We start from the raw sequence: 13,734 nt of genomic DNA, 5'->3' as shown, positions 1-13,734 counted from the left end.
CCATAGTCTCCTTAGGTTTAACTTATGTATGTTTATAGTATTCTTTTCAATTTCGATAGAAGTTTTATCAACAGTTTAGTAAGCTTTTTTCACTTCTACGAATATACAATACTTTTTCGCATGTTTTATTTCACTCGAAACTTATTGCTATTCAAAAAAAGAGTTTTCTAACGCTAGAATTATGTACAGAGTGTATTTGGAAAAGGGATGGGTAGTAAGCCCTAGAAACCCATGGCTACGTGCTGATGCCCATGATGGATTCGATGGAGAAACTCAGCTTGGGCTTCTTTCCACTGCCGGAGGAGGCGGTGACCGCGGGCGTGGTCATCGCTGGATTTGTGGGCGGGATCGTTAGCGGTATCGTCGGCGGCATCGGGTGATAAATGTGCTGCTCCTGGTGAACGGGGGCGCAGGCGGCGGCGGCGGCAACGGTGGCAAAGTACAAAGCGTTCCCGCCCAGCGTCGCCTCCATGACGTGGTTCAGTTCCGGATCGGCGAACGCCCGCCGTTTGCGCATGCGCTCCATCAATGGCGAGCTGAACGTGGGAAATCGCTGTTTGTATTCTGAAAGAGGAGGGACCAACAGGAAGGGTCGAAATTAGTGCGGGTTTTGTGGGGGCGTTATCACTACAAATTGCCGCGATTCGTTATGAATGGGTATTCCAAATTGAACCAATTTATTATTGGGTAATCCGAGACACGCGTCGCCTGGCCAGACAGCCTGGCACCGTTATTGTTTCAACTTCGGGACCGTTTCGGGATCACCACTTATTCGGAAACCAGATGGAAAACCCAAAGAAGTCAATTGCTGTTGCCACATTTGGCTCTTCTGTGAGTCGAATGGGTTTTTCCGTTTTTGGTCGCGTCTCAGCTTACCGAATGTGACTCCCTCAAGTGATTGGAAAGTGTGCGTACACTGCACACACACATTTCGAAGCATCCGATTTCAATTGTTTTTCGTCAGTCGAATAATTGCTGTTGTTATTGTTGGGCATCAGTCATTTCCTGTCCACGACCACGTCCATGGACAGAGGAAAAGAGACGGAGACAGGAGAGGATCTCCGATTACGAACGGACCAGACAGTCTGGCACCGTATGGAAAACCGGGAGAGTTGGGATGTACTTATCATTTCAGCTGGGCCGTCTATTTTACGACGTCCAGTAATTTCCAAATTGGAAAGTGTCTACTTGATTGCGCACTTATAGATACATATGTAGAGATATCCTTTTTGATATGCACATGAATCCCTATTTGTACTAACCTTCCATGGCGGCTGTGATATGCAGCGTGGACTGCTGCAAACTGCGTAGTCTCTGCTTGTAGATCCTCTTTTGGGCCATCAGAGCCTGTCGGGTGGCTGAGGATGAAGATGAGGTGCTAACGCAAGATGTGGGATGCGAATGCGGATGTGGATGCGCCGGCGGTGGTGAAGTGGAGGCTAGCGAGTCCTCGCCCTCGCTGCTGCTGGAGTTGTTGGCGCTGGCCGACGTTACGCCCGAAGATTTTGTGGATGATGCGGTGGCCTCCAGGGCCTCCATGGTTTGCTGGCGCCGCAGCGCCACCTGGGCGGCCATCACCCGCTGGCGATCGACGACCAGTTGGCAATTGGGGCAGCAGCACTCGCGCCAACGGCACAGACGCTTGTGACCCTTGACACAGGAGATGACGCCGTGATTGCGACACCTGGCGCACTTCGGCGTCCGCAGGAGACGTCGCTCCCGCTGGCAAATCCTAACACTGGTGTCCTTGCTCATCCTCGCTCGCTGATCGACTAAAAGGATGCGGACCGGGGCGCGAACATTTAAGCACTGGCAACCGCAGCTACTTGTCGCCGTCAGACTGTCTGGCAGCGTCAAGTGGTTTCCGTCGTCGTCGTCGTCGTGTCCCAGGGGATCCGACGCCCACGAGGTGTACTACCACTAGGTACACCACAGCGAGCATACGAGGGATCGGAATCGGGATCGGTTCCTTGCCTGCCATTGGCTGCTAATCGCTGGCTCTAAATATAGAAGATCCAATGGCCGCACAGATGTCTCGCATCAGCATCCGAAAGATACATTCGACTACAGGAGGACCTCTTTAAAAGCGATTTCAAAGATTGCTAATATATATAGGTTTTGGATTGTATAAGTCACATGGTTAACGAATTATTTGTGGCATCTTAAAGAATTTAAAGAGTTCAAAGTATCCATGAATCTTGTATGGTTCTACTTAGGCATGTTTCACTATACCTTTCCCATCCGTACATCTTTGTTTGGACTCCGTGTTTCGTCAAAGTGCATATTGATTTCTGGCCTGTCTTCCTTTAATATCTTTATTCGTTTATTTGACTCAATTTCGGTTTACTTGTATAACAATTTGTAGCATTCATTATCTTATATAGCACGTACACATATATATATATATATATTTCCGTATAAATACAAATTCAACTCGAGTTTAGCCATATCGTTTCATTAGCTAATAGTACGTAAAAAAAAGAAAAAAAATTCTCAGCGATTTATATACTAGAAGTTTTTAGGGGAAAGGACTTTCCATTTAATGCCTTTTAAATGCCTTCTTTATATATTTTTGTGTAAATATATATATGTTTATATATATGGTGCAGCGCGTTTCACAAGTAACAATATTTTAAATTTCGGAACAAATGATGGCCAACTGATGGCGATTGTCAAATAATTTCGAATTCAGCCAGCTTTTAATTGGGATATGTAATCGAAATGTGTCAAATGGGAAATCGCGTTCTTTGAACCGAATGAATTTAATCGCTATCATCTCACTCCCTACAATTGTGAAACGCACTGTCCCTCTGCATATATGTATTTTATATCCATTTAGTAAGTGTGATTCAAAAACGTTACTGAGTTCTATTAGAGGAGTACATTGATTAAAGCTTGAGCTAGAAATGTGCCAGGTTTTCGATTCGATTGGTTGGTTGGTCAAAATACAGGTGCGACTAGGAAAGTACTATTCGTGTATTCGAGTGCGTTCTATTATGGTCTTAGGATCATAAGTATTATGATCTATTATAAGGTTGCAGCGGACAATCTGTTCATGGTAAATCGGGGCCAACAACAAACTTTTTTTAATGTTTGGTAATTATAATTACTTGTGTTTTACATGGAATCATATCGTAAATGCTTGCAAAGTTATTGTCCTTTACTGTTTAAAAAACGCTCTCTAAATGGAAATCTATATGTGTGTGTGTCCGTACTAACGGTGCGTGTATATATATATCATTCGCTTAAAAAAGTTTTGATCCTTGAACCAACTAAATCTAAATTACAAAACACGCGGCCCTACAAAAATTTGAACGAACACAAATCACAAAAGTACAAACATTACATACGGTACCTATATATCATCAATAAGATTATTATTATTATTATTATATATCGGCTATGGATTGTAGCTATCGTAAATACTTTGATTTCCTTCGATACGATTCTCCGCTCTTGACACAGACGCACTCTGAATTCACTTCGTTTGCTATTATTTCATATCACAATGCTTAAAGGGCTCGCCGCTTCTCGTCGATTCACGATTATCGATTATCGATTTTTGATCTCGATTTCGATTGGGCTTCAAATTCAACAACGATTGATTGCCAAACGACGATCTATCTATAGAGTTCTAATATAACAGGCTCACTGGTCGCTAGGCTAAACCATACAGTTCGCGAAATAATTGTATTTCATTGGCTTTATCAATGATATCATTGATTCTACTCCATTAGGATCTCTATCTTTCAGTTTCCATGGGGTTTACCCAACGAAAATGCAACTTAAAGTGGGAAATTTGAGCTGGCAAGTGGCAGATGATCTCAAATGGGAAAATAATATGAGCACTGAAATGTAGCCAAGTAAGATAAACAGGCCCTTTTTGGGAACCACATCTACAAATGTTCTGTTTCCATAAACAAGAATGGAAATAAATATGCTATATAGAAATAATAACTAATGCCAGTTTATACAATTATTTCGCTCGCTGTATGCGACAAATTTCAACAAGTGTGTGACTCTTTTTTTAGATCGAGGCTGCATCATTATACAAGATATACTCGGTTCAATAAAAATCGGTTCATAACAATTAGTGCGCTCAAATATGGGTAGTTAGGTTACTAGTTAATTGGATCGTGTGTCCTTTGGTGCGGGTTTTTAGATTACATGGCTGTATAATAATACTTCTGGTTGTGTGTTCGTAAGCAGTAGAAAAGTAAGAAAGTCTCATGGCTAGAGTGTGGTAAATGCAATTTTCCACAAGGTTTTCTTCTGTTTTTCTCGTTCCCTTCTTTTCTTCATTCCTCCAAAGGTATATCTCTTCTGCGAAAGGGGTTTTTCCAAACTAAAGGGCGGTGCAGTCCGTGTCGTCAGTGAGGCGGAAAATTTCGCCGTTGATGTGAGCCGCCGCCGTCCACGCCGCCTGTGATCTCCGCGAGACTCCTAGACATCTAGACGATGCTGTTCCGCTTGGCGGTGGAGCGTTGCAGGGTGTTTTGCATGGCGGCCACCACCGCCTCGGCGCCGCCCGTGAAAATCGGCTGATTGACCGCCCGCCGCAGGACATGCCACATGGCCACCGGCTTCCTGAGCGACGAGAGCATCTGGTGCCAGTGGCGCAATCCCTTGCCCACCGCACAGCTGCCGGCCACGATGTGACCCAACGGGGTCACCCCACTGGCTGTCACCCCGAACACGGTCACCCGCAGCTGGGTGGTGGTCAGACTGGGTGGCGGCACACTGAAGATCATCGACTCGTTGAAGATCGGACTGCGATCCTTGCGCTTCAGCGAGGTGCGCTTCTTCAGCACCTTGCGATCCTTGTCCATCAGGTAGACCTAATGAAGGAAAGATGCAACCAATAAGTAAGGATTAATCTCAATTATCTGTAGGGTGCAATTGGTGACCCCGAAGTTATATATTAAGGATTATCACCTTGACGAAGACGCTGTGCACCGTTTCCGCGGATTCCGGAGCCGGTTGCTCCCCGTCCAGCTTGAGATTCCGTGCCTTGACCACCACGATGGTCAGTCTCTCCGCCGTGGGCAGGTAGCTTAGCGAGAACATCAGCTCGCCCCAGCGGGCGTTGCACTTGCGCGAATCGGACAGTGGTATCCATGTGGTGATGGGGCGTGGCATCTCCCCAATTTCCATCTCCGCCTCCCCAATGAGCGTGTGGGCGGGGCCGTTGTGGTACAGGTGGAACCACAGCGAATGGCGCGCCTGTCGCTTGTGCAGCCAGAAATCGAAGCTTTCGTTGTAGTTGGGTGTCAGTGTTCCCTTGACCACCTGGATTGCAAATGGCAAATATGTTATATAATATGAATTAAGCCAGAGTTTATATATTTCCCACCTTAGTTTGCATAGCTCCTGGATGATCGGGCACCAAGTAGATGCGCACAAAGGTGTCCAGGGACTCCACGCTGAAAGGACATATGAGTCCCTTGGCCTCCAGGACACTAACAGTCAGTTCCATGCCCTCGTTGCTCATGCTCATCCTTGGTAAAGGATTTATGAATCTCTGTAGCATAGAGATGATTTCTAAAAACAACTTACTGATCGTAGTTAAGGCCAACGCATAAATATCCGGTTATCTGAGTGTAGGGCTGATCCAATTGATCCAGGAATAGAGTGGAGTCCGAGGTTACCGAATCGCAGGAGATGGCTCGCTCCAGATTGATGCCCTCCATCGATCCGGGCACCGATCCCGCATGTGAATCCAGCGATACCTGGGAGCTGTTCCGTCGGCCCAAGCCCATGCCCAGACTCAATGTGGAGTCCTGTCGCAACAGGGAGCGTCCAAAGGACCAAGTTCCATTGCCATTTCCGTTGACATGACCAGATCCCGGTCCCGTACCATTGCCATTGGCCATCGGACTATTGACACCCAATTTCCGAAAGAGATAATCCTCGGAAATGGTTTTTTGCAGTAGATGCGGACCCTTGACGCGTTGCGAGAGTCCCGTGAAAGGATTCGTTGTGTTATGGATCTTCAGGAGTCTGCTGGACAGGCTTTGGCTCTCCACGAAGGGATTGCCATTGTGATGTGTGGTGGGTGGAGTATCCGTTGCAGCAGGCGCATTTGGAGTCGCTAGAGGAGCAGTTATAGGAGTACTTTCACTTGCTGAAATAGTCGGATTTTCCAGAGAAGCCACCGTGGCATTCAGAGGTTCGGAAATGGGATTACTGGGTATCTGCTCCGTGGATTCGCACAGGAAGGGATTAGTGCTGGAGTTTCTACGCTTCAAGGCAGGCGCTTTTCTCTCACCCTCCCGCGTCGGGGTCACCACGGGTTGCTCCGCCTGGCCTCCGCCATTGGTGGCCGGCTGCAGGGACACCTGCCGTTTGGCAATTGGCCTTGGAATCGCCGTACCCGACAAGTTCACCGACGTCGATGCGGTGAGTCGTGGCGGAGGTGGTGCCTCCAGTGGCTGGGGCAGCACACCACCGCCGCCAGCACCATTCGCAGTTCCACCATTTTGTCGCAGGCAGGAGCGACGCTCCTGATCGTTGGAGGTCACCTGCTCGCCGGGCGTGGTGACCTCGTTTACCTGGGTCAAAGAGAAGGTAACCGTTTTGCCGGCTGCTGCAGCGCTATTCGGAGATGGAGCTGGTCGATCGGGCGGTGGTGGAATCTTAATACCCGAACGCGGCAGATGCCACATGGCCGTGGTGGCCTGGAGGGCACTGGATGATCCGGTTATCGAAACCGCACCGCCGCCGTTCATCAGGAACAGGTGCGTCTGATGCGTCTGCTGGGAGCGATTGTAGTCCTCCTTGTCGATGGTATCGAAGCGCTTGAAACTGCCACTGGTGCTCAGCAGGAACTCGGAGCCGGATTGTATCTGCGGGTAAAGAGAAGTGAAGAAGTGAAACATTACTATCCTCAGATATATTTTAGGAACCCGCGGGATACTTACACTGGCCATATAGCCATTGGCATGGAATAGCTTTTGCTTGTGGTTGGATAGTCCGATCTTTTCCTCCTTGCTGGATCGCATACGCATCCAGTTGGCTGCCCTCGGACCAAGACAGTGGCAGGCGAACAAGATGCCCAGGATCAGAACTGCCAGGAGCAGTAGCGCCAAGGAAATGGTGAAGCTCATCATATCCGAACGAGTGCCATTCGTTTACCAATCCTACCAATCGTGATGCATCTCTACGTTCGTCTGATGGAATAAAAGATGTTCTATTAAGTTGTTTCATTGGATATCTTTAATCATTCTTTAGATAAAGTAGAAAACTGAAAAGATAAAGTTGCATTTCCTCGTTTTCCTACACAACTCAACTGGATAACAATGACTCATCTTTGCGCAGTTTTCCAATCTCTAAAAACGAAAATAAAACCCAAATGTTTTCATCGGAAACTGATGACAATGGGGGATAGGTGGGAGGGATGGCATTCTAGAGATTTGAAAAACACTTTCATCTCGCATCGCTTTACACTGAGCAATTTGCCTCATCATTGCGATGTGGGGCGTGTATGTGGGGTTTTCTTTTGGGGGCGGGTACAGGTGCTCGTTCTCGTTCTCAATCACAAACTTTGACAGTTTCTCAATTGAATTTGTAACCGAAGACGCGGCATTGCCACTTCAAAGCGGCGGCCACCAGAAGGGGTGACACGCCATAGAAGTGCTGCGGATGAGGAGGAGGCTGGTCCACCGCGACCATTGTCATGGATCATTCCGTTGACAGACCGCCAAATCTCCTTATCACCCACCTTATCACCCGACCGGGGCTGATGTCGTCAGGCACTCAACGCGCTTAGGTAACTCGGGACTTGAGACTTATGACGGATTACAGTCAAACCTCTTCGGAGTGAACACCTAAGTGGCACACAACGAAGTGCACTTTAAAGTACCATCGAGAATCGCTTTAAGAAAATATACAATATGCACTTCCTTTCTGATTTTGAGAGTTTCAAACTTATAAAAACTTAATACCTCAAATTCCAGAAATTAGCCTATAACATTCGAAATATTGGTCAAAATGTGGATTGCCATACCTTGTTAAGCTTGGAATTAAATTCCCAATCTAATTGTATTCAAAAAATTTTATTTTATTTTTTTTCAATTTTTTGCAAATTTTGATGATGGTACCCCTTACAAAAAATGCGAAAATTTGGCCAAAAATAAATTTTACAAAATTAGTTTAAAAGTGACAGAAGTTGTTAGTATTGGTTGTAAGGAGTATAAAATGGTACTTATTTTTGCTGTGTGAGAATTTTTAGTCAAGTTATAGCCAAAAAAGTCAACTTGAAAATTGAGTTTTTTGCGAAAAATAATTTTCCTGATTTTTGGCGGAAAAAATAATCGGTATTTTGATCAAAACATTGGAAATAATGACCCAAATATGGAATGTCATACCTCGTTGGGTTTGTTTTTTAAATCCCAATCGATTTGCATTCAAGTTTGGGAATTCTAGGATTTTTCAATTTTTCGCAAATTTTGATGATGGTACCCCTTACAAAAAATGCGAAAATTTGGCCAAAAATTAATTTTACAGAATCCGTTTAAAAGTGAAAGGGGTGGTTAGTATTGCTTATAAGGAGTGTAAAATGGTACTTCTTTTTGCTGTGTGACCATTTTTAGACAAGTTATAGCCAAAACCTCCAACTTGAAAATTGGGTTTTTTGTCGAAAAAAGTTTTCCAGATTTTTTGTGAAAAAAATTATCGGTATTTTGATCAAAACATTGAAAATAATGACCCAAATAAGGAATGTAATACCTCGCTGAGTTCGTTGTTTATATCCCAATCGATCTGCATTCAAGTTTGGAAATTCTAGGATTTTTCAATTTTTCGCAAATTTTGATGATGGTACCCCTTACAAAAAATGCGAAAATTTGGCCAAAAATCAATTGTACAAAATCAGTTTAAAAGTGAAAGGAGTTGTTAGTATTGGTAAAAAAGAGTACAAAATGGTACTCCTTTTTGCTCTGTGACCATTTTTAGTCAAGTTATACCCAAAAAACCATTCTTAGATATTGCATTTTTTCAAAATTGAATTATTTTGCGTTGTTTTGCATATTTTTAAGCATAATTCCGCCGAATCATCCAAAATGTAATGCGAGTTTTTAGTATTGGTAATTAGCTATGTGATTTGAAACTGAATCATCGCATATTTCATTTAGGGAAGCTGTACTGTATTTTGCCGGATCCATTAAATGGAAGTGTTTGCTAAGCCTGGCTATTTATTTCCCCAACTCTGTACTCATTAATTTTCTCCGAGGTGCATCGTATCCAGTTCATTGAGCTGCGAATTAAATCGGTTTAATTATACATGTGCCTCGGGTAAAAGAGCATTACATTAATGTACCACAACATAGAATAGCCTATTCGATACCGTGTAATACAAAATGAACTTCTTATTAAATTAATCAAAATAAATTATAGTTGCAGGTGTAGCAATGTTAATTTCCTTTTTCAACAACTTAAGAAACTATTATTTGATTGAAACTCAATACCAAATTAAAAGGATATCAAGAGAGATTTTAGGGGCTTTTTAATTGGAGGTGTCTTAGGTGCGATAACTTTACAAAATAACAGAAAATACGCAATCTGTTTTATAATCCTCATAAAGCAATGCCCTCCAGAGGCAGTAAAAAGAGCATTATATTTGGTGAAACTGTGGGTAATTTCAGTCCTTAATTGGCCATTAAAATTTGGCTAGTCTAGTAGGGCCAAGTTGGTAGCACAACGTTGTGGCTTAGAAGAACTTTTAGCCGGGCCAAGAGGCAGCAGCCAGCTGAAGTGCCACTTTTCATTAACCTACTAGGAGGTCATTCCACTGGCTTTGCTCTGTCTTTTGTTGCTGCAGGTGCACATAAACACACTCACACTCACACACACACAGGCACACTCACGCAGGCTCCTTCGATAACTGATATATATGTATGTGCATAGGCCACACACTATACCATATATACTATATGTACTATATTTGGTTTTGGGCCTGAAAGTGTCGCCCCGAATTAGCCAGAGATGACCTCTTTTGGGCCATCAGAAATGGGACAAGCTGAGCAGTGAACGCCAGTCACGTTCGGCGAGTGACAACTGTAGCCCTTAGCCCATTTTCCATTTCCACCGAAAACAACGAGCAGAAATCAAAAAACTTTTGACTGTGAAATGGAGAGTGAAAAGCGGGCGAAAGTCAAAGTAATCAGAAATGGGGAAGAGCCAGGAGATGGAGGCTCAAGATAAAAGGCCAAAAATCTAGAGCAACGCACACAGACACACCGAAACGCAGCTCATTTGGATTTTCCTGCACTTTTCCACTCGCACTTTCGCCAAACAAAACAAAACAGAACAGAACGGAAGTAGCAATTGCTTACCTTACTTATCCTCGCTGGTCATTTGGCCACGTTTAAATGGCAAATATTTTATCACTCACTGATTTAACAATACAAATAATAACAAGTAGTAGCGCTGCGGAAAGAGGAAGAGCAGGAAGCGGAAGTGCGGGCGGAAAATTCGCTCATTTTCGTAGACCGTTCGGTGCCAAAACTCGCGGCCAACTGGGGGAAAGCTGGCAAAACACAGCAACAACTTTGCTCCACTTTCTCTTTGAAATGCGTTTTTGCAGCTTTAAGCTTCCGTTTTGAAAACAATCCAAGCTTCGTCCTATTTTACGTACTTTGCGCCAGCAAAAAAGCGAGCTTTCGGACAAGCTTTGTCATATAGGATAACTATTGGCATTTGCTATAAATTATGGCAGAGCAAAATGCACCATAATTATAAGGCACAGCAAAAACTTCACCCAAATTCTATAATGTTGAATAAAAACGTCATAAAAGCGACTTAGGTTTATCCATAAAACGGTGATGATAACTGATAAAAGCTTTTTATGGCGAAATTGTCTGCTATTTAAATACATCTATCTTGAAGAACTTGTAATTTACAATAACTAATTACCAACTTTTCAAAAGAATTACTTTTGTTTAAAACGTGCTTAAAAATATAAAATTAACTAAAAAATATATGTTGTTTGAGCATATAATGTTTTTAACTACGTAAATAAATTGTTAGAATACGTAATTCTAATTAGAAAACAACTCCATTCTAGAATATTTCAGTTTTATAAATATGTACGGTATTCATAATGTTTAAAAGATACGAATATGTTGTAACGATATTTTCCAGTTCGCTCGTGTCACGACTTCCACCAAAACACATGTGGCGCATATCTGTCCTACGAAGGGGCTGAAATCAGCTTGGAAGGCATATAACATATATCGTAACCGTTATACTTTTGCCATTTGGCAATGCCGTTGTACAGCATGCCCATTTCCGGTAACAGCGACACTTCGGCTACTTTCCCCCAACTGTTAGTCACTTCCCCTCCCTGTTGGCCGTGGGTTAACTTTTGTGGAACGCAAGCTGTAGAACAGTTTGACCTTACTCAATGTTACTGCAATCCCTAATCCTGGAATTTTAACATTTGCCGAATCCGAATCGCTTTAAGCGGATTAAGAAGGCAGGAGAATGAAAACTAAAAGAATGATAGGTGCGGGTAGGGAATGGGGAATGGCTAGCGGGGTAAGCGGAGTGGGGGTAGTTGGGTGGTGGGGTGCAGTGGGGGGGGGGGTCTTGAAAACCTGAATAATAGATAGATACACACACAAGGGTCGGCCTTTCGGCCGATAATGGCTTTAATTCGTGGTCAATCTAGCGTGACTCCCCAAAGGATGCTCGGCGCGAAATGTTTTTACATCTCTCGCTCTCTCGAAGCCCCGAAGCGCCTAATAAATTTCACATTTTGCAACTTGCCGCATTTTGATTTTGCGGCCATTACGCAATTTTTGGCACTGCCGAAATGCCAAAAAGCGAACACATATCCAATCCCCAGCTGAGCCACGCCGCAATGAAAATGCTGAATACAAAAAAAAAAAACCACTAACGATTAAAAGCACACTCCGTTTGGATAATTTTCACAGAATTATTTCGCAATTCCTCTGACAGCAGCAATCAGCAGATTGTTCGCCAAATCAAATTGCTTTCAATCGACACTTTGGCGAACGATATTTCCACCGGACAAGGGGGTTATATCCTCGATGCTCGATATTCTCGATTGTCGGGCAAATCTTGGTGGGCAGAAAATCAAAAAAAAAAAAAAGAAAAAAAAACACACCATGCAACACAATAAAATGAAATAAAATGAGAAAAATAAAATAGGAAAAGGAAAACCGCATTTCAGGCTAAAATGAAACAATAAAAATGAGTGCTGGGGTCGCAAAAATGAAAAGGTCTAAATTGCAAATGAAATGCAACCGAATCAAATAAAATAAAAAAAAAAAAAAACAGAAACAGAAAAAAACAACAGAAAACAGAAAAACAAAGGGGCATTCCCGAGTTGAAGAGTCAAAGGGAAAGCAAATAAATTGTGCAAATTGTGGTAAATTGCGACTAACACAAACAGCAACTATGTTGTGAGTGCTTCTGTATAGTATGTATAATAATGCCAAATGCCGAAATGATTTCAAATGCAATTTCAATTGAATTTGCAAACAGGCTGTTCCGAAACCAACCCCCGCAACCCCCCGCACAGATCGGGCATTACGAAAAAGTTTTAGGCCATACAAATAACGGCAAAGTACCCCCCATTTCCCATTTTCCCATTTACCCATCGAATGCCTATCAACGAGCCCGTCAATTCATGGCAAAATATTGCACAAATGTTAAGAGACAGGGCTGGGGCATGTGGGAGGGGGTACAAAAAAAAAAACAAAAAAAAAGAAGAAAAGTTAAGTAAAGGAAAGGGGTAAAATCGGGTGGAAGGGGGGCGAGCTGAACTAACAGGCGGATTTTCCTGGGGATACAGCGGCAGATGCAGCAGCAGCACAAGCAGCCTGCATGAAAACTCGTTGGCCAACAAAGTTTTCCACCCTTTGGGCCCTTCCAATCCCATTACCATTACCATTTCCATTTCCAAGCCCAATACCACCACCCACAACATACCCACCACCCACCACTTCCACTTCCACTTCCAGTTCCCTTTCCCGTTCAATTGACAGTCCAATTAACCGGGAATTACCCGAAGTATGTGGGCCCGTGGAAGTAATCCCCATTCAACGTCCCGAGTCCCATTTATCGCCAACTCAACTGGGCCCCTTAGAAGTGTTGTAATTACATAAGCACCGCCATTTCATTTTCTCATTTTTTTCCCATTTTCCGCCTGCAGTTTGCAGTTTGCAGTTTGCCATTTTCCACCCGCGCGGAATTGTTATAATTACAAATGAAAAGCTTTAAAAACGAGCACAGCACTTTTTTTATTTTTCATCATCATCAGCTCAGTAAGCATAATTAAAACGGCACAACTCTTTAAATATATAAATATAAATATATGTGTACAGCTGTGTTCAAAAAAATAGCAGTGCTTGGGACCTGCGAGTTTAAGTTAAAAAATTCCTATGATTTACAATTTTAATGGTCAAATTTTTTTTATAATATCGTTAGGTATTTAATTTCAAACAATTTAGCAAATGTTTCACTTTTATTTCTTCAATAGTTTCGAAAATATAGATTAAAACAACATAATAGGTAGAAATTCAGGTGTTCACTAAAATAGCAGTGCTATGAAAAAATATTAAAAAAAAATCATCTTGACTAAGAACGAACTTAGTTTTTCTTTTTAATGTGTTAATTAGGGCCTAATACTTGGTTGGATAGCCTTTGTTAGCCAGCACAGCCTTACACCCACGTGACATGGAGTCCACCAGGTCCTGCCAACGTTTGGGG

At 43.2% G+C, this 13,734-nt stretch overlaps 2 protein-coding genes across 2 annotated transcripts; both read right to left on the bottom strand.

The window, feature by feature from the left end:
* Positions 1–196: 196 nt before the first annotated feature.
* On the bottom strand, positions 197–2,283 carry LOC117148223. Its single transcript, XM_033315513.1, is given in 4 exon segments — positions 197–564; positions 1,263–1,886; positions 1,889–2,000; positions 2,233–2,283. Coding segments are annotated over 4 exon segments (1,116 nt in total). The 3' UTR covers positions 197–235.
* Positions 2,284–2,322: 39 nt separating this feature from the next.
* LOC117148222 (endochitinase A) lies at positions 2,323–10,503 on the bottom strand. Its single transcript, XM_033315512.1, has 6 exons — positions 10,332–10,503; positions 6,921–7,169; positions 5,557–6,845; positions 5,354–5,498; positions 4,936–5,289; positions 2,323–4,838 (listed from the first exon to the last, which is right to left on the bottom strand). Exons 2-6 carry the CDS (start codon positions 7,107–7,109, stop codon positions 4,452–4,454), a joined length of 2,364 nt encoding a protein of 787 aa, XP_033171403.1. The 5' UTR covers positions 7,110–7,169; positions 10,332–10,503; the 3' UTR covers positions 2,323–4,451.
* Between the last annotated feature and the right edge of the window lie 3,231 nt (positions 10,504–13,734).

The sequence above is a fragment of the Drosophila mauritiana genome, chromosome X, assembly GCF_004382145.1.
Source record: "Drosophila mauritiana strain mau12 chromosome X, ASM438214v1, whole genome shotgun sequence".
Lineage (NCBI taxonomy): Eukaryota > Metazoa > Arthropoda > Insecta > Diptera > Drosophilidae > Drosophila > Drosophila mauritiana.
This window is presented reverse-complemented; position numbering and strand designations above follow the sequence as displayed.

Excerpts from the sequence above, each read along its gene's own strand:
- LOC117148222 (XM_033315512.1), bottom strand. The coding sequence starts at position 7,109 with ATGATGAGCTTCACCATTTCCTTGGCGCTACTGCTCCTGGCAGTTCTG. Across the intron at positions 6,846-6,920 it reads CCAATGGCTATATGGCCAGT|ATACAATCCGGCTCCGAGTT; the intron begins GTAAGTATCCCG and ends CTTTACCCGCAG. Across the intron at positions 5,499-5,556 it reads GTTGGCCTTAACTACGATCA|GATGAGCATGAGCAACGAGG; the intron begins GTAAGTTGTTTT and ends TCCTTTACCAAG.